The sequence below is a fragment of the Sciurus vulgaris genome (genome assembly GCF_902686455.1).
Source record: "Sciurus vulgaris genome assembly, chromosome: 17".
Classification (NCBI taxonomy): Eukaryota; Metazoa; Chordata; class Mammalia; order Rodentia; family Sciuridae; genus Sciurus; species Sciurus vulgaris.
Window position 1 is genome coordinate 56,419,626 of NC_136478.1, and position 18,103 is coordinate 56,437,728.

Sequence of the window (18,103 nt, forward strand, 5' to 3'; positions counted from 1 at the left end):
CCAAGTTGCATCCTGAATACAGATTCATATGCATCCTCTTCACACACATCTCTCTTACCCAAGTGCAGTACAGCTGTGGCTTTGTACCTCTCCCTCCTTACTTGGCTGGTAAAAAGATATCGTTTCTCTGCTCCTTTTAAAAGTGGGTGGTGTTGAGTCAAAACATATTTACTTGACATAAACTAATTTTTCATCAGTGGGAACCTGAAAAGAGAGTTAGGGAGGCCAAGGGGTTAGGGGTTGGTGGAGAGGGATGGAGGGGCAGGACCAAGATAACAGAGGGTGCCAGACTGGAAGAATGGGGTAGGGATTGTGGAATTGGGGTGGAGCTGGGAGTCGGGGGTGGGAGGGGAAGCGGGGCTTCATTGGATAAGGAAGAGGGGTTTCAGGAGGCTCGACTGGAGGACTGAAAGGGATGCAAATGGAGGTCAGAGGGGCCCAACTGGGGGTAGGAAATAAGGGGGTGAGTCGGCGGTGGGGTTAGAGGGTGGGACCTGGGGTACAGGGAACAGAGTGAATTCTGTTGGAACTTCAGAGGCCGGGCGAGAGAAGGAGCGGCCCGCAGACTGTGCGGGCTGCGCTGCTGAGGAAGTCCGCGGCGAGGGGCGTGGCTGGGGGTGTGTGTTAACCGGTGTCCCCCTCAGAGGTCCAAGTCTTCTCCTTCGGGCCCGCCTCTTTCTCAGGAGTGACAGGCCTATAACCCAACCAGAACCGCGGGCCGGGCGCGGAGCAGCCAATGATGCGGCGGGGGCGGGGCTGGGGAAGGGGCTCGCAGGCCCGGGGAGGGGGCTCGGGGCCTCTGAGGGCTCTGGAGCCGCGACGGGCGAGCCATGGCGCTGGGGCTGCAGCGCGCAAGGTACTGGGGTTTGGGGACAATTATGGGAGTTGGGGGGCTCTCCTTCCGCGGACCCCTGATCGGGGGAGGTGCGCGGGTGCTAGCCAAGGACGCCGAGGGCGAGCGTTTGGAGGCACACCTCGTCTCACCCTCCACCCCAACTCCTTGCCTGTCCCGCCCCTCTCACTAGGAAAGGTTTTGGGGTCGTGATCCCCGATTTCCTGCTACCCCAGTTCGTTTCCTGGGGTAACGCCTGGTTGGGGGTGAAACTTGAGATCCACATGGAATTGGAGGTGGTTGCGTTTGAGCAGTGCCTGGGCTTGGGGTGGGGAGGGGGCTTTCCACCTTGCATATTGATCCCTCTGATCTCCGAAGCCCTGGAATGGAGGTCGTTCTTTGCCATCCGACCCTGGTGATCCCGGGGATATGGGTACCTACAAACCGAGCCTTCCCAGATAGAGTGAGTGCCCTAGGAATTCGCCTTCTGAGTTCCAGAGGAGAGAGATCCCCTTTGATTGACCCCTAAGGTCAGTCTCCTTAGAAATAGGCAGAAAAGGCCCATTTTCAAAGCTGCTTGAGACCCTTCCCTGAAGCCTTTTGGTGTCCTTTTAAAAAGTAGCGTCACCCCCTTCATACCAGAGGGAGAAGCATGACCCACTTCCAAAGTCTGACCCCATTCGTCATCCATCCACTCCCCACCCCTGGTCCTGAGTACTGAGGGATGGGGACCCCACCCAAACCTCATACTGGGAAGAGCCTATGGCAAGGTGCTGTGCCTGATTCAAAGGGAGACTCCGCAAGCTGACCGGAGCACCCCTGGTTCAGGTCTCTGCTGGGGCCGTGCTGAACAAGAGGGGTGGGTTTCCGTGCTCATCTCCCAGCAGGTGCAGATCTGCTGGGGCAGAGGCAGCCTGTGCTCTGGGACCACTCTTAGGTTTCCATGGAACCGCAGAAAATGTCCCAGGTCCTTGGTTTTTCCTGTCCAATCTGAGGCATCCAGCAAGCCTCACCCCCTTCCCTCCTCCCTGGCTTCGCAGGTCTGATTGGATCGGTCCACACCCCTAAGTTGTTTTACCCCCCACCCCCACCCTCACGCTGCCTCCTCTCCCAGTCTATTCCAGTCCCTGGCTCTGGGCCCACCAGGGAACTCCATCCCACCCCTTCTGGGCCAGCTGTGGCCCTGCCCCTCCCAGCGCCCCCTCCTGGCCGGGTGGGGGCCCCCGTGGCCACCCAAGGCCAGCCCTTTCCTGTGGTGTCTTCCCACTCTGCACGCCACCCACTCGTAACTCGCACCCGGACCCCCGCAGCGCTCCAACGGTCCTGCGCCCCCAGGATGGCACTTCAGCCACAGGGGGTGATGGTGAGTGGGCCCCCTTGCCCCCTTCCCTTCTTCCAGATGCACTTGCAGGGATGGCTCCCTGGGCACAGATGTTCTCCGGAAGACCCCAAAGGGCACACAACCTGGTGCTCACCACGGTTCAGGGTTCCCTGAGAAGATAGGACTTTGGGGATGTGCACCCCACCGGATGACCATGTCCTTGAGAACAAGCAAAGTCGGGGTCAGAGAGACTCCCCCAACGCCCACCCCAAGTTCCTTCTCAAAACCCAAACCCTGCTCAGGTCACCTCTGAGCCATGCCAAGAGGGATCCCTGCCCGGATAAAATCTAAGCCTCCCGCACCCCCTAGACCCCAACAGTTTTTTTGCATCTCCCGCAATACCCAGAGAACCAGGAGAGCCCAGAAGTAGCCCTGAATGTGGGTTGGGGGCTCCCTACTTTCGTCGTGTCTTTGCTCCAGGTCTAAGTCCTTCAGGGTGGGAAGAGGTGCGCTTCTCTCCCTCTTGGTGGGGGCAAGGACCAGCCCTGGTCCCCCTTCCCAGGCCTCACCCTGGGGCCTCCTGGCCCCACCCCCTGTTCTTGGCTGGAACACCGAGGAAGGGTGGTAGGGTTCCAGCAGCACGTCTCAAGCTGGGCCCAGTGCCAAGGGGCTGGACCAGGGCTGGGCATGGGGCCAGCTGGGGAGATCCAGAGGCAGCAGCAGTGGGACAGGGGGGAGGGGCTGAAGCCACTAGGCAAAGAGGAGCAGGGTGGGGGTCCCTTGGGCAGTGGGCACCCCCCACTGAGGCATAGCACTGAAAGGCACAGACCCCAAATTCAGGGTTCAAATCCTAGCACACCCACTTCTTAGTTGTGTGGCCCTGTGCCAGTGACTGCCTCTGGGATCCCCAGCTTCAGATCCTGGAGCATGGGAGCCATCCCTCCCCTTTCCCACCCCAGATCGAGGTGAGAAGCCAGTGAGGAAAAGGTAGCGGGGCAGAACTCCTGAGTATAAACTGAGTTCAGGTCAGAGTTCTGGCTGGAATGGACAGACTGGTTCTGCTTCTGAATGCTGTGTGCCCTCAGGCCAGTCCCTCACCTCCCGGGGGGACCTGCGTCCACAACAGGAAAACCCAGAAGGAAGGTCCTAGGTACAGGACCGGGTTAACAAGAAGCAGCTGGGCAGAGCTGAGCACTGACGAAGGCGCCAGGGTTGGTCGGGTGGGGCTGCCATTGCTCCCAGCCCGAACCGCTTCCTTTTATAAAGGGAGCTCGCTTCTGCCCCAGGCGGGGTCGCTGTGAGGATTTAGGGGGGTCTCTAGCTCCGAGGGTGTGTAACACTCCAAAGCTGTCATTAGTCTTCACACCGTTATCAGCCCTCCTCCCAAGGTGCTTGTGTAAAAGCCACGCACATAATGACACCTACCAGAGTTACGTCACAGCCCACGGGTTACCCCAGTGCACAAGCCTTCAGTACCTCACGTGGACAAAGGGAGAGTACGTTTAACCTTTATCTTGCACTAACCAATTGCCAGGTCTTTGTTTTCAAAGCCCTTGATATATATTAACTCATTTAAAATTCAAAACACTCCAAAAGGTGGGTTCCATTACCGTGCCCAGGGGATCTGTGCAACTTGTCCAAAGTCACACAGCTTCTAAGTAGTGGAGTCAGGATTGGAACTCTGAACCAGAGGACCTGGCCCCCACTCTAATTGAAAGGCCAGAAAAGCCAGAAACTCAGAGAGAGGCCCACACTTCCCGTCAGAACATCCGGAGAACAGACTGGGAGCTGAAAGGAGGGTCCTTCTGCAGCCACCAGCTGGCTCCTTCTATGGAGGAAGAAGCCCTGCCACGGAGAGGATTACAGAGCCCAGCTGCCTGGGAGGTGGGGCACTGGCCCCACCTCGGTTCTTCTTCCCACTCCCTGTTCCCTCTGTCCGGGCCCCCAGCTCAGTGAGGCCCGCCCACCCCCACCCTCTGGGCAGGAAGACAAACAGAGCTGGAACAGAACAGGACGGAATGTCCTCTGGGCAGGCAGGACGGAGGCCCCTACCCCCCTCCCCCGCCAGCCAGGAGGGAGGGGATGGGGGCCATATCTCACCCCTCCAACCCTAGGTCCAGCCTGCCCCCTTCTGTGCCTCACACCCTCTTGAACTGAGGGCTTTTCTTTCTTCTGCAGCTGGAAAGAAAATCTCTCCACCCCTCATGCTAGGGGGGTGGGATTGATGCCACCCCAGAAGTGACCTCAGCTCCCCTGAATTTAGGAAGGCACAGCTTCCCCTTCTAGAGATTCTGCTTCCTTGGCGTGGGGGTGGGAGTCACAAGGAGGGGATCAGAGAGAAGACTGAAGACTTTGGAACCTCAATCCTGGGGTTCAAATCCCAGCTCAGCCAGGTACTGGCTTTCTGACTTCTTGGGCAAAGGACCTTACCTCACAGAGATTTGGTTTTCTCTTCAAGAAGCAGAGGTTTAAAAGCCTCCCTCTAGAGGTCCCCTGAGAATGGCAGGTGGGCACCCAGGCACAGCACCTACAGTGTCAGACCCATAATGCTTAGCAACTGATGGCTGCTAATTAGGAATTATTTTTGCCAACATTATAATCGTAGACAAGACTACATATATAATACAAGATACCCTTTAATTTTTTAATTCAAAAGCAAAGCTACAGAGACTTTGGATTCAGATAGACATGGAATTTGAATTCAAAGATGGTGGCAGAAACAGCATGAAGCACCTTAAAATTTGGACATAAATCCAGGGCCATAGACAGAAATCTTAGGAGTGCAGGCAGACCAGTGTTCAACCTTCGGCTTCACGTTTAAGGCAAGTGCTGGGCCTCTCTGCCTCCATTTCCTGGTCCGTTCAATGGGGATCATGGTATTTGCTTCCTTGAGAGTTGTCTGAGCATTACGTGGGTTTCACACTTGGCAGGGGTACTGATACAGGAAAACCAGATACATGGCAGGTATTTCTAACAAAACAGTACCCATTCCCCCAACCCAGCCCCACTCCAAAATTCAGGTATTTGAAGTTGATTAAAAGGTAGAGGGTGAAGAGTTCTCTGCTGGGCAGAAGCAGGGGTGGTTTGCTGTGTCACCCTGGAGGGCGGCCCCCTTAGGGCCCCTGTTGGTGCCTCCTTAGACTTTGAGATATCTCTGCTCCAAGATTCTGAGGACTCAGCTCAGCTGAGGAGGGAAAAGGGCAGGGCAGGGGGTTCAGGAGGCTGAAGGGCAGGGGGCCTGGGAAGTTCCAGCCATCTTCAAGATCCCTCCCTCCTCTGGCCCCCGTCCAGCTCAGCTATCCCCCTCCCACCAGGAGGCCTCTCTGTCCCCAGGGCGTCCCCTGCTCGGGAAATAAACTGCAGATAAGTCGGGGAGGGGACCGAGAGGTCCGAAGCACGCCATAGAGTGGAGCAAGGCGCCCGGAGCGCAGCATGGTTTGGCACCAGGACAGGTAAAATCCAGAGCTAGGTGGGCCTGGCCCACCGAGCGCCACACAGCGAGGCCGAAGAACCCGGGCTCCAATTGTCAGCGCCCCACATGCTTGCTCCGTCCATCTCCTTCCCTTCCCGGAGCGCCGCCGGTGAATGCTGCCCCTGCCCGCAGGTCAAGCACCGAGCTGCGCAAGGAGAAGTCCCGGGATGCGGCCCGCAGCCGGCGCAGCCAGGAGACGGAGGTGCTGTACCAGCTGGCACACACGCTGCCCTTCGCGCGCGGCGTCAGCGCCCACCTGGACAAGGCCTCCATCATGCGCCTCACCATCAGCTACCTGCGCATGCACCGCCTCTGCGCGGCAGGTGAGCCCCGCCCCTGGAATTCCAGCCCCAGGGAGGCTCCTCCTCCGGGAAGCCTGAGCCCGACGAGGCCACGCCTCCTGGTGGAGAATTCCCGATGGAGCCCCACCTCCCTGGAATCGGCTCGGGCGAGGCCCCGCCTCTTCAAGTGCAGGGCCAGTCGGAGCCTAGAGTCCTTGGAAGCCCCGCCCCTTTGGTCGTCTATCATTCCTGAGGCCCAGCCCCTTAGAATGCGCTTTTGAAAAGCCTGCCTCCTTAGAACTCTAAGCTAGGGCCCTAACTGCCAGAGGCCCCCTCAGCCTGCAGATTTGGTCCCCTGGGAGACCTTCCCGGTTGCTGCACTGCCCAACTTTAATTACTGTAGCGTTCCTCTTCCCCTCCCCTCCAATTATATCACTTGTTCCCTTAGCATTCCCTTGAATTTTCACCCAGTTAGAATTCCACTCCTCAGTTCACCCCCACATGCGCGGTGGACTCCCAGGACCTTGGAAAGATCTTAGTACAGAGGAAACTGAATTATTCTCAGAAGGCTCTGCCCATTAGACTTCCCTACCCCATAGAATTTTACTTCTTTGAGAGACTGCTCTCTTAAAATTCTGTCCCCTGGGAGTCTCTGCTTCTTTAGAATTCTGTCCATCCATTCTTCTCCAAGAATTCTGGGAGGCTAGAAGTCTGACTGCCTCTCGGTCCTGGCCCTTTTGAATTTCGACCTTGGGAATTGCATCTTCTTAGGGGTCTGCTTTCTTAGGAGTCACACTCCCTTAGAGTTCTGTCTCCCAAAAGGCCCTGCTCCTAATTCCAAAGCTTGGGACTCCAAGCCACTAGGATACTTCCCCACTCACCTGGACATACCCGTAAGTTCCTCTGAGTGAGGAAAGGAGAGGGAGGCTAGCTGGAGTGGGCCCAGGACTGACTAGACGTCCCCACTCCCCTGCCCCGGGCACCAGGGGAGTGGAACCAGGTGGGAACAGGGGGAGAGCCACTGGACGCCTGCTACCTGAAGGCCCTGGAGGGCTTCGTCATGGTGCTCACCGCCGAGGGAGACATGGCTTACCTGTCGGAAAATGTCAGCAAACACCTGGGCCTCAGTCAGGTGAGCTGCCTGCTCCATGCCTGGCCCCGGGCTGGTGATGCTGGGGGTACAGTGGTGACCACACAGACTTGGCCCTGCCTTTATGGGACTCACAGGACAGAGGGGATATAAGTGTGTCACCAGCAGCGAGACAGAATGGTCAGGGCCGAGATGGGAAAGCCTAGGACAGTGGGGACTGGAGTAGAGGGTACCTGACCCAGCCCGGGGAGTGGGAATTGAGGGACTTCTGGAGAAAAGGACATCTGAGCGGAACCTGAAGGACAGCCAGTCAGAGGCACGTGAAATGGGTGGGACAGTGAAGATCAGGAATGTGCATGAGGAACCAGAACATGCAGAGGAATCAGAGGTGAGCTCAAACGGAGCACTTTGGGGAAAGATAGAAGTTAATCCTGGCTGGAGCAGAGTACTGTGGAAGAAGCTGAGAGCGAGTAGGTTGAAGAGGTTAGCAGGGGCTGGCTATGTAGGACCAAGTTAGAAGGGCACTGGGCAGCCATGGAATGGTTTGAAGCAGGGGAGAGGTTGTGCCAGAGAGGTAGAATCAGATTCACACTTTAGAAAGAATGAGCCCCCATGGAGTTAGCGCTGGAGGGAGTGAGGCTGGAGAGTGGGGGATCAGCAAGGGGTGCATGCTGATCGCAGGAGGGAGGAGAGGGGCAGGGCAGGGCCCACAGGGATGGACAGCCAGAAACTGACTTTTCAGAACTGGAGCTAGTCTTCATAGTCTTCACAACAAGAAGACTATGTGGGAACTCCTGCGATTTTTTCTATTTCACATAAAATGGACTCCACAGTTGCCCTCTGTTCCTTTCCCGGCCTCATAATTCCACTCCGAGTATCAATTCCTCTGTTGGTGTGAACTCTTGGACTCAAAGAGGTGAATGTCCCAAGGTCCCAGAGCTAGGAGGTGGCAGAGTCAGGCTTCAAACCCAGCTCCAAGAGGTGCTGTCAGAAGAGAGAGGTGTCATTCTACCACCACCAGGTTGGGAGCCACATGGGTCCCCTTCCATCTGTCCCTGCTCCCAGCACTGGGCTCATTTCCTAGACTGAAACAAGTTTCTTGTCTCTGCCTGCCTGACAGCACGGCCCACCTCAGGGCCTTTGCACTTGCTCCTCTCCTCTTTAGAATAGTCTCCCCCAGGGAGCCACAGAACCACCTCACTTGCTTTGTTCAACAATTTTTTTTTTTTTTAATGTCAAGGAAATCTCAAGGGGCCACCTTTCTAAAGTAGCCTCCCATCCTTACATCACTTTCCCCAGCCTCAGTTGTCTTCCTTGGTTATCACATTGTTGTTAAATGTTGTTTTGCTTGGCTTGTTCATTGTCTCCCCAGAGTAGCCGGTAAGCTCTTATGTGTGGCCACCAATGTGTCCCTGCCACTTAGAGGGCCCGACAAGTAGTGGGTGCTGAATAGATGATGAATGAATGGGGCACTGGGGCAGGGGGATGGAGAGGAGAGGAGAGGTCCGCCCCCCTCAGCGGCCCTCCTCCAACACCGGCTCTGCTCCTTCCCGCAGCTGGAGCTCATTGGACACAGTATTTTTGATTTTATCCATCCCTGCGACCAAGAGGAGCTCCAGGATGCCCTGACCCCCAGGCCAAGTGAGTGCCCTGGAGGCCCCCGTACCCACTTTACAGGAGAGGAAACTGAGGTTCGCCCCACCCCAGCGTAGCCCCTCTTCTTCTGGAACACTGGATTGTGAGAAATGCAGAGGTGAAATGGCCCCTCCTGGGGTCTGAGAGGACACACCCTTCCCAGTGGCGATCATTCTTTTGGGGACAGGGATGGGGCGCCTTTAGCAGCCAGGGTGCTGGAGGGCGCTGGGTCCTCTGCAGCTGCGGGTGACCTGCCCGCCGTCCCCTTGCCTCCCCAGGCCTGTCCAAGAAGAAGCCAGAGGCCCCCACGGAGAGGTGCTTCTCCTTGCGCATGAAGAGCACCCTCACCAGCCGCGGGCGCACGCTCAACCTCAAGGCAGCCACCTGGAAGGTGGGCGGGGCCTGGGGCTGCTGGGGCGGGGCCTGAGGCTGCTGGGGCGGGGCCTGGGCCCTGCAGGTCTCAGGACAGGTGGGAGGCCGTGGTTTCCTCCGGAGCCGGGATTCTGCCCGGCTCCTTCAGGCTGGATCTAGGGGGACTTTAGGGCACTTAGGAAATTGGGTGTTCATGGGGTGGGGAATCTGGGGTCCTTGTCACCTTTCTCCGGCTGGATATCTATGGTCCTGAAGCAGGAGGCCCTCGGCCCCCTGAATTGAAGAGTGTCTTTGGGGCTGGAACCTGGGGTCCTCAGAGTTCTCTGAGATGACTCTCTGGAGTCAGGAATTCTCTCCGGGTTCCCTGTGGGGCCTGCAGAGACGGGCCTTCCCGCCCCGTGGGTCGCAGGGCCCAGATGCGTACCCACCGCACCCTCTCCGGCCAGGTGCTGCACTGTTCTGGACACATGAGGGTCTACAAGCCCCCCGCACAGACCTCTCCCGCTGGGAGCCCGGACCCGGAGCCCCCCATGCAGTGCCTGGTGCTCATCTGTGAAGCCATCCCCCACCCAGGCAGCCTGGAGCCCCCGCTGGGCCGGGGGGCCTTCCTCAGTCGCCACAGCCTGGACATGAAGTTCACCTACTGCGACGAGAGGTGGGCAGTGGGCCCGCCACTCACCCAGCTCCTCTTCTGCCCAGATTCACTGCCCACCCGCCCCACCCTCTCCTTCTGCTTCCGGTTCCCTCTGAATCAGTCTCTCTTTGAGTGTCTGCCTCTCTGAATCTTCTGTGGGCCTTTTGATCTTTCATTCTGTTTCTCTCTTTGAGTCGTTTTCTTACATGTCCCTCTCTGTCTTTCTGTTACTTTTCTTAAATGAGTCAGTTCATGTAAAGCAGTTAGCACGGTGCACCCCCAGCAGGATGCACTCTATAAACTCATGATTCATTCTTCTTCTGCCCTTTCTTTTATCTCTCTTTCTTTCTCCCTCTCTCTCCTCTGTCCTTCTTTCCCTTCCTTCCTCCATCTTCCCTCTATCCCTCACCCTGGAGTCATGCCCATTGACTTTCAAATCAGATTTGCTTGAGTTTCCATCCTAGCTGTGTGTCCTTGGCCAAATGTCTTCACCTCTCTGTGCCAGTTTCCTCAACTGCTCTGTGGGAGAATAATGGTGCCTACCCTGTGGAGTTGTTCTGAGCACCCAGAGCATTGCCCAATGTAGAACATGAGTGTCTCGTTTTTCATCATTATCATTCTTACTACTTTTTATTCCTTTTCACTTGTTCTCCTTTTTCTTTGTGGTTTCTTTCTTCCCTTCTCTTCTTCCTGTTTCACTTTTCTTTTTCCTTCTTTTGTTTTTCTACTCTCTCCCCTTGTATTAGGTGTTTTGTTTTGCTTTTGATACTGGGGAGGGAACCCAGGGGCACTTCACCATTGAGCCACTTTCCTGGCCCTTTTTATTTTTTATTTTGAGATGGCTTCCTGCTAAGTTGCTGAGACTGGACTCTATCTTGGCCATCCTCCTGTCTCAGCCTCCCAAGTTCTGGGATGACAGGCATGCACCCTGCCTGGCTTCTGTTAGGTTTTTATTGCTGTTGCCATGAACTCAGTGGCTCAAAACAACACAAATTCCCTGTCCCGCTGTTCTGGAGATGGGGAGTTTGAAATGAGTTTTTCAAGGCTAAAACTGAGGGCTGGTTCCTTCCGAGGCCCCTGAGAAGAACCTGTGGCGCCGCCTCCCCAGCTGCTCCGGCCGCCTGCATTCCTTGGCTCCCCACCCCATTCAGTCTCCATCCATCACCAAACTGCCTGCTTGGTGATAGCCCAGAGTCCTCCCCCGTCCCTAGGCCCCCGCCTTCATCCTGTCTGCAAAGGCCCGTGGCCATGCGGGGGACTGAGAATCAGGACGTGGAGACGCGTGGGGGCTGTTGCTTACACACCACCCCGCACACACTCTTTTCTATTTCTTACTTCCTGCCTTCCTCTCTGTTACAACCCTGCCTCTCATCTTGCTGGTTTTGTCCCTGTGTCCCCCGCCCCTTCCTTCTGCCCCTCCCTCTTCCCAGCCCTGAACCCTGACCCTCCGCTGCACCCCAGGATTGCAGAGGTCGCTGGTTATCGCCCTGAGGACCTGATTGGCTGTTCTGCCTATGAGTACATCCACGCGCTGGATTCCGACGCAGTCAGCAGGAGCATCCACACCTGTATGTGACCCACGTCCCCCCCCCCCCGCCGGTGTCCCCGCCTGGAGCCGGCGACCACTTGGCCCCCCGCCACAGCAGCCCAGCTCCCCACGCCCCAGGGAGCCCTCCCTCCCCACCCCACGGAGCTCCCACCCAGCCCAGAGCCTTCCCTGCGGTGTCCTTTCTGTGGCCCTGACTTTCCTCACACCCCCCCCCCCCCCCCCAGTGCTGAGCAAGGGCCAGGCAGTCACTGGGCAGTATCGCTTCCTGGCCCGGAGCGGTGGCTACCTGTGGACTCAGACCCAGGCCACGGTGGTGTCAGGGGGCCGGGGCCCCCATTCAGAGAGCATTGTCTGCGTCCACTTCCTGATCAGGTGAGCAGGGTGTTGGGGTGGCATGTGCACGGTCTCGCCCGTGTGCATGGACGGGCGTGTGTGCATGTGCGTGTGTGTTCACGAGCATGCATGCATGCTGCACACACAGGTACGTGAGGCACTGTGCACAGATCCATGTATGTGCAAGTGCATGGCCCTGTGGACACGTCCGTGGGTCTGCATGCTCACGTGCATGCGTCTTGACCATTTGAACAGAAAGGAACTCTAAGTTAAAATAAGAAATGCAGCAGGATCGTGGGGTCTTTTTAAAAGTTAAAGTTCACGTTGAGAGAACATTCTCATTTTGATATACAGTTCTGAGATTTTTGACAGAGGCACTCAATTATATAACCACTATCACAGTCCACCCACATTGACAGTCTCATCACCCCCAAAATGCTCTTGGGGTTTGCCCCTTTCCACCCTGTCTCCCTGGCAACCACTGACCTGTCCTCTGACCCTAGAGGGTTTTGTTGTTGTTTTGTACCAGGGATTGAACGCAGGGGCATGCAACCAGTGAGCCACATCCCAGCCCTTTTTTATACTTTATTAGAAACAGGGTCTCCCTGAGTTGCTTAGGGCCCTGCCAGTTGCTGAGGTTGGCCTTGAACTCACGATTCTCCTGCCTCAGCCTCCCGAGCTGCAGGGATTTCAGGCATGTCCCACCATGCCCAGCTGAGCTTTGCCTTTGCCTGAACGCCACATGCAGGGGATCGTGTGGCCCACAGCATCTGGGCTCCAGCTTCCGTAGCGTGTTATCCGGCTGCTCTTCTGCTTATGACAGGGCAGCATCTCAATATCCCCATCGTAAATGGAAAACGTCATAAGTCAAAAACGCGTGGAGAACAGCTGACCTACCACACCCTGGAAACCAGCACCCTGGGGCCAGGCAGTTCTTCCCACTCCAGATTGCAGGGAGCCATAGCCCGCTGCCACTGCCCAGCATCATGCATGAATGTCGTACTGTGTCTCCCTAGCCTGGGAGAAGTTCCAAAGTCAGAACTCAAGTACAGTTTGTCCTGGTTGCCTGTCACTTTTGCAACACTGGAAAACTGAAAAAATCATTGAGGACCATCTGTCTGAAATTCACCTGTGCCACCTGTGTTTCAATGACCCCTTTTCAGGGCTGGCTAGTATTCCGTGGTAGGAACGGACCACAGCTAGTCTGGACTGTCCCCTCTGTGGGAACAGTGATTACAAAAGCAGCTCCTCTAAACAGCCCCTCACACATTTTGTCAGACGCATCTTCGTTTCTCTTGGTCACCATCTGGCCGTGCTGGGAGGCTGTGGGGGGGTGTTCAACCTCTGCAGGAGCTGCCGACCCTCCTGCAGGGTGGTGCTGCCTCTCGCCTTCCCAGCAGCCACGTCTGAGGTTCCTGTCGCTCCCCACCTGGACTGTGTTCTCCTGTGGCTGCTTTGCTTGGCTTTACTTTCAGTTATGTCTATGGGTGTGCGGGGGTAAGATCCCAGGTTCCCCCACCCCTCACCTTCGGCAGTGTGGAGGACAGCATCGTCCTGAGGGCAGGTGTGGCTCAGTGGCAGAGCACTCACAGGCTCTGGACTCCATCCTCAGTTCCACACACAAAACGACAGAAGCGCAGAATTACAGTTTTTCCTTGAAAGGTATTTTACAAGACACGATGGTTCCTCAGAGGTTTTCCCAGATCTGGGAGGTGTTCTGGAATTCAAACCAGTGTGCATCCCACATCTCTGTCCTGATCAAGCCCTTCTGCATCTCCCCAGTGTCCTTAAGAGAAAGTTCAAGGCCCTATGGGACTCCTGCCTCTCTCCTCCTCTCACTCGCCAGCCAAACCTCAGGGCCTTTGCACGTGCAGTCTCCTCTACCCAGAATGCTCTTCTCTCTGTCCACCCCCACCCACACACACTTTCTCCTGAGTCATGCCTACTCATCCTTTCCCTTTTATCTCAGTCATCACTTCCTGAGAGACCACACAAGGTCAGGTCTCCCCATCTTCTCTCCTGATATTCTGTAATTTTGTTCCAGTTACTTAATACAATTTGTAATCACCCTCCTGCATGTTCAGCCAGGCATTCCTTGACTGAGCTTTCCAAAATGGCAAACCGCTTCTTTCCCTTGGTACTTATCACTGTAACTCTCCTATAAAAATGTGGTTTGCACCATACATCATTTTGAATTTTCTGGCAGGTAAAATTAATTTTAATAACACATTTTATCATGTGTGTGTTTACATACAATACACCCATAAACTATCATTTTAACATGTAGTCAATATAAAAATTATTGAGAACCTCTAGATCCTTCCGTTATATTCAGAGTTTGGAATCTGGTGTGTGTTTTACACTCCTAGCACATCTGGAATTGACCAGCCAACTTTCAAGTGCTTTCTTTATGAGAAAGATTTGCAGTGTGTCTTGTAGCTAGATAGATACATTTAGCACACAAATAATGTTTTATTTCAATTCCGTCTTTTACCCAGTAGCATTTCATCCCCACGAGGGCAGAGGTTTTTCTCTTATTTGTGGCTGAATCCCCCAGGTGCCTAGAACAATGCCTGGAACACAGTAGTTGCTCAGTAAAAAATGGTAGGATACGCTTACATAGCATTCACCACCTGCTTGGTGAATGTACATTTTACTTATATTAACTCACTTAATCCTTATAGAAATTTGGGGAGGTGGGGTGCAGTGGTGCATGCCTGTAATCCCAACAACTCGGGAGGCTGAGGCAGGAGGATTACAAGTTTGAGGCCAGCCTCAGCCACTTAGCAAGGCCCTGTCTCAACATAAAAATAATTTAAAAGGGCTGGGGATGTGGCTTAGTGGTGGAGTGCCCCTGGGTTCAATCCCTAGCACTGGGGTGGGCAGGGAACCAACCTGGGAAGGAGATACGGTTGTTATACCCTCTTTGCAGAAGAGAAGACTGAAGTCCAAAGGGCTCAGTCACATGTTCAAGGTCACACAGCTCAGAAGTGACAGAAGTGGATTTGAGCCCACCTGGGCTGCCAGGTGCAGGGTGCGTGTGTGTGTGTGTGTGTATGTGTGCGCGCGTGCGTGCACCTGCTGTGTTTTTTGGGGGGAGAAGTGTGGCTTTGGTCCAGATCTAATTGGGACATCTCGAGCGCAGGACCGGTTTAGTAAGGGTGGAGGGGGTCGGAGCCGGTGGGGAGACCAGCCCGACCCACATTCTGCCCGGTTGCGTGGATCTCGCTAATGAGATGCAACTGAGGGGTGATCCCCAACCCCACTGGCACTGTCCCTAAGCCAGTGAACCCAGCGAGTACCTGGATTGTCTCTGTAGGCAGAGACTGTGGGACAGGAGGCACGGGGTACACCAGAAGGATGTATTTATAAACCCGTCCCCTTGAGTATGAAAAATGCCTATGAATAGAAGCTTCCTAAACAAGCCCTTATTCATAAAAATACAGCCCTGTGAGTTCTTCATATTTGGAACTGTAATGAAGAAGGTGTTAAAAATACACGTTTCAGGGACACATTGATCAGAGGATGCTGATAAGTAAATACCTGTGAAGGGTCTATTTAGATCAGGCCCCTCACGGGCCCCTCTGCCCTGTGTCCCCGCTGCCCCCTGCGGCCCCTCACCTCTCGTGTCTCCTCCCCACCTCCCGGCTGCCTTCTCTCCGCCCGCCCAGGCTGTGCCAGATGCCAGCTGCTTTTTCCCTTTCCTTCTACAGAGGGAGCTTGGGAAGTGACAAATTTCACTTTCTTTTAAATGCCATTACAGGCTAGTGTCCCTTACCCAAAATGCTTGAAACCAGAAGCCGGTTGTTTTGTTTGGTTTTGTTTTGTTTTTTGGATTTTGGAATATTTGCAGACAAACATAATGAGATGTCTTGGAAATGGGACCAAATCTAAACACAGAATTCACTGTTTCATAGGTACCCAGACACATAGCCCAAAGGTAATTTTACACAATGTTTTAAATCATTTTGTGCGCGGCACCAAGCTTAACGGTGCAAAACTTTCCACTTGTCAGTCCAGATTTTGGAGTGTTTAGGATTTTGGATTTTCAAATTAGGGATGATTGACCCATATAATAAAAAGTAGTCGCAAAAACCAAATCCTGATAAGAAACAAATAATCATGAGGAATTTTTTTTTCTGTGAAAGGCAACCCAGGGGTGTGATTTCCTTCTGGACAGGGCATCTCTGAAGGGCAACCTGGGCTCAGCCGAGACACTCTCTGATCACCATGCCCCTGTCTGCTTTGTACCCCAGCCGAGTGGAAGAGACGGGTGTGGTGCTGTCCCTAGAGCAGACGGAGCAACACTCTCGCAGACCCCTGCAAGGGAGTGCCCTCTCTCAGAAGGATGCCCCTAATCCTGGGCACAGGCTAGGTATGGAGCTGAGCTGTTGTCCCCAGGACCCTGTGAAGAAAGCATGGACCTTACCATGACTCTCCCTGCCCTGTGGAACCTGCTTCCTGCCCTCCTCCCCCTTCACTCACCCTCCAGACCACACTGGCTTCCTCAGATCTCTCAGGACATTGCCAGACCCTTTTTTGCCTCAGGGCCTTTGCACATGCAACTTCCCAGAATGCTCTTCTCTTTCCCATCCTCTCTTTCCTATGTCTGATGGCTTCAGTCTCTGTCACCCCCACTCTGTATCCTGCTATGGCTCCCCATTGCTCACCCCTCACTACTCCTTGGCTACCAGTGACCTTGGCCCTTCTGCGTCTGGCTCCCTGCCTCCTCTTCCTTCTTGGCCCCTCATCCTGGATCAGCTTCCCTCCCTGTCCATGCTTCTGGGCGCACCTTCTCCAAGCCCTTGGTGGCAGCCTATGCTTCTGGACGTGGGGTGGGGCTGCTGGTATGCTTCTCTCTTCTCAGTGCTGGCCACCTCGATCCCCAGGGACTGGCCAGCCTCCCTGGGGGCCTTGGCCAGTCTGAACCACCACATGCTATTTTGGGCCTCTGAGCCACATGCCTAGAGCCCTTCAGGGCCTCATCAAGCAACCAAGGTTGACCTCTGGCCCGGTGGGGGTCCTCCAGCCCCTCCCCCCCAGGATGGCAGAGGCTGTCCTGATTGGTTGTTGATGTTGTCAGCTGTCCCCTGGGCTTGGCATGGGGAGCTCTGGCCCTGGGTCCTAGATAATCACCCCATGCCTCCCCATCCTGCAGATGTCCCTGGTCCCCGCATCCTGGCCTTCCTGCACCCCCCTTCCCTGAGCGAGGCCACCCTGGCCGCTGACCCCCGCCGTTTCTGCAGCCCTGACCTCCGTCGCCTCCTGGCACCCATCCTGGATGGCGTTTCCGGAGCTGCCACCCCCAGCACACCGCAGGCCGCCCGGCGCCCCCAAAGTCCTCTTCCGGTAAGCAGCCCCTCTTGGGCCTTTGGCCTGATCCTTGCTGCTCTCTGGGCCTCGGTTTTTCCATCTGTCGTGGGATGAGGCGACGCTGGGCTTCCTTTAAGACCTACACCCCAGATTCTTCACTGGAGAATTCTAGAATCCGGCCCTCAGCCTGGGTTCAGAACCTCTGGCACGTTTGAACTGGCAGGAGTAACAGTCACAGCTGGGACCAAACATCCAGGCTCTCTGAACTTCAACCTCGAAGAGTCAAGAATGTCTAAAACCTTGACATACAGGGTCCCAGGTTCAAATCCAGAACCTGCTCTTTTCCTGCTGCATTACCCTGGCTGGGCGAGCTGAGTTCTTGAGGCCTTGCATTGGTTAATGGGGGTTAAATGAGATTGTTCAGGGAAGTGCTTGACAGGGACTGGGCATCTCACGGGTGCCATCTTTACCAGAGTGCAGACAGCCTGACCTTCCATCTCAGTGGGTCTAGATCATCTGCTGAGGACTGTCGTTCCCACCCTCCACCCCAAGAAAGTAGCTTCCCTCCGCTGGAGAAATACAGATGACAGCTCAGGAGCATGCTGCTGAGACTCCAGACCCCAAAGCTTGAACCACCAGGGCCTGAACTTCTTGGCCTCTGGCCTTCCTGGCCTTCCTGGCCTTCGCCATCTGCCGGTCTAACACCAGGATCAGAACTCACTTGCATTTGTTATCTGACTCCCTTGGTGTCCCAGCTGTCTCACATTTGACCCCCACTTCTGCCCTGACCCCCAGGCTGTCCTGCTGTTGAGGCTTCCCCAGCCTTGAGAGCCCCTCACCCTCTGCTCTGTTTCCCCACAGGCTGATCTCCCATGTGAGCCACCTGTGGGCGTGGAGAATGCACGGGGGCTTTTCATCAGCAGGAGGATCCACGAGGCAGCGGAGAGAGGTCTCCACGTAGCTCAGGTGAGGGCGGGTGTGGAAGGAGCTGTCCTCACCTCTGTGCTCTGGGGACTGACATGTCTGGATTTAGGGATGAGTGGATGGACAGATGGACCATTGTATTCATTAAGTGGATGATGTGGATGGATGGGTGATGTTTAGGCAGATATATGGATGGATGGATGGATGGACGGACAGGCAGCCGGATCACTGTATTCATTAGGTGGCTGATGATGAATGGCTGGTGTTTACCCAGGTATTTGGAAGGATGAAGAATGTTTGGGTGGATAGTTGTGTAGATGTGGACCTTTGGTTCTTTGGGTGATAAG

The 18,103-nt window shown here is 55.2% G+C and overlaps 1 protein-coding gene across 2 annotated transcripts in view; it reads left to right on the plus strand.

Moving 5' to 3' along the window:
- The first annotated feature begins 785 nt into the window (after window positions 1–785).
- Window positions 786–18,103, plus strand: part of HIF3A (hypoxia inducible factor 3 subunit alpha) — a 30,717-nt gene continuing 13,399 nt past the window's right edge. Inside the window, exons 1-11 of one of the 2 annotated variants that reach the window (XM_079117421.1) lie at window positions 786–856; window positions 5,758–5,948; window positions 6,893–7,038; window positions 8,553–8,637; window positions 8,910–9,022; window positions 9,450–9,658; window positions 11,099–11,205; window positions 11,411–11,558; window positions 15,776–15,894; window positions 16,678–16,868; window positions 17,694–17,798. In XM_079117421.1, coding sequence (XP_078973547.1) covers window positions 831–856; window positions 5,758–5,948; window positions 6,893–7,038; window positions 8,553–8,637; window positions 8,910–9,022; window positions 9,450–9,658; window positions 11,099–11,205; window positions 11,411–11,558; window positions 15,776–15,894; window positions 16,678–16,868; window positions 17,694–17,798 — 1,440 coding nt within the window. In that variant the 5' untranslated portion in view covers window positions 786–830. Of the gene's footprint in view, window positions 857–2,204; window positions 5,606–5,757; window positions 5,949–6,892; window positions 7,039–8,552; window positions 8,638–8,909; window positions 9,023–9,449; window positions 9,659–11,098; window positions 11,206–11,410; window positions 11,559–15,775; window positions 15,895–16,677; window positions 16,869–17,693; window positions 17,799–18,103 lie in introns of those variants that run through there. The other variant, XM_079117422.1, reaches the window with a different exon arrangement.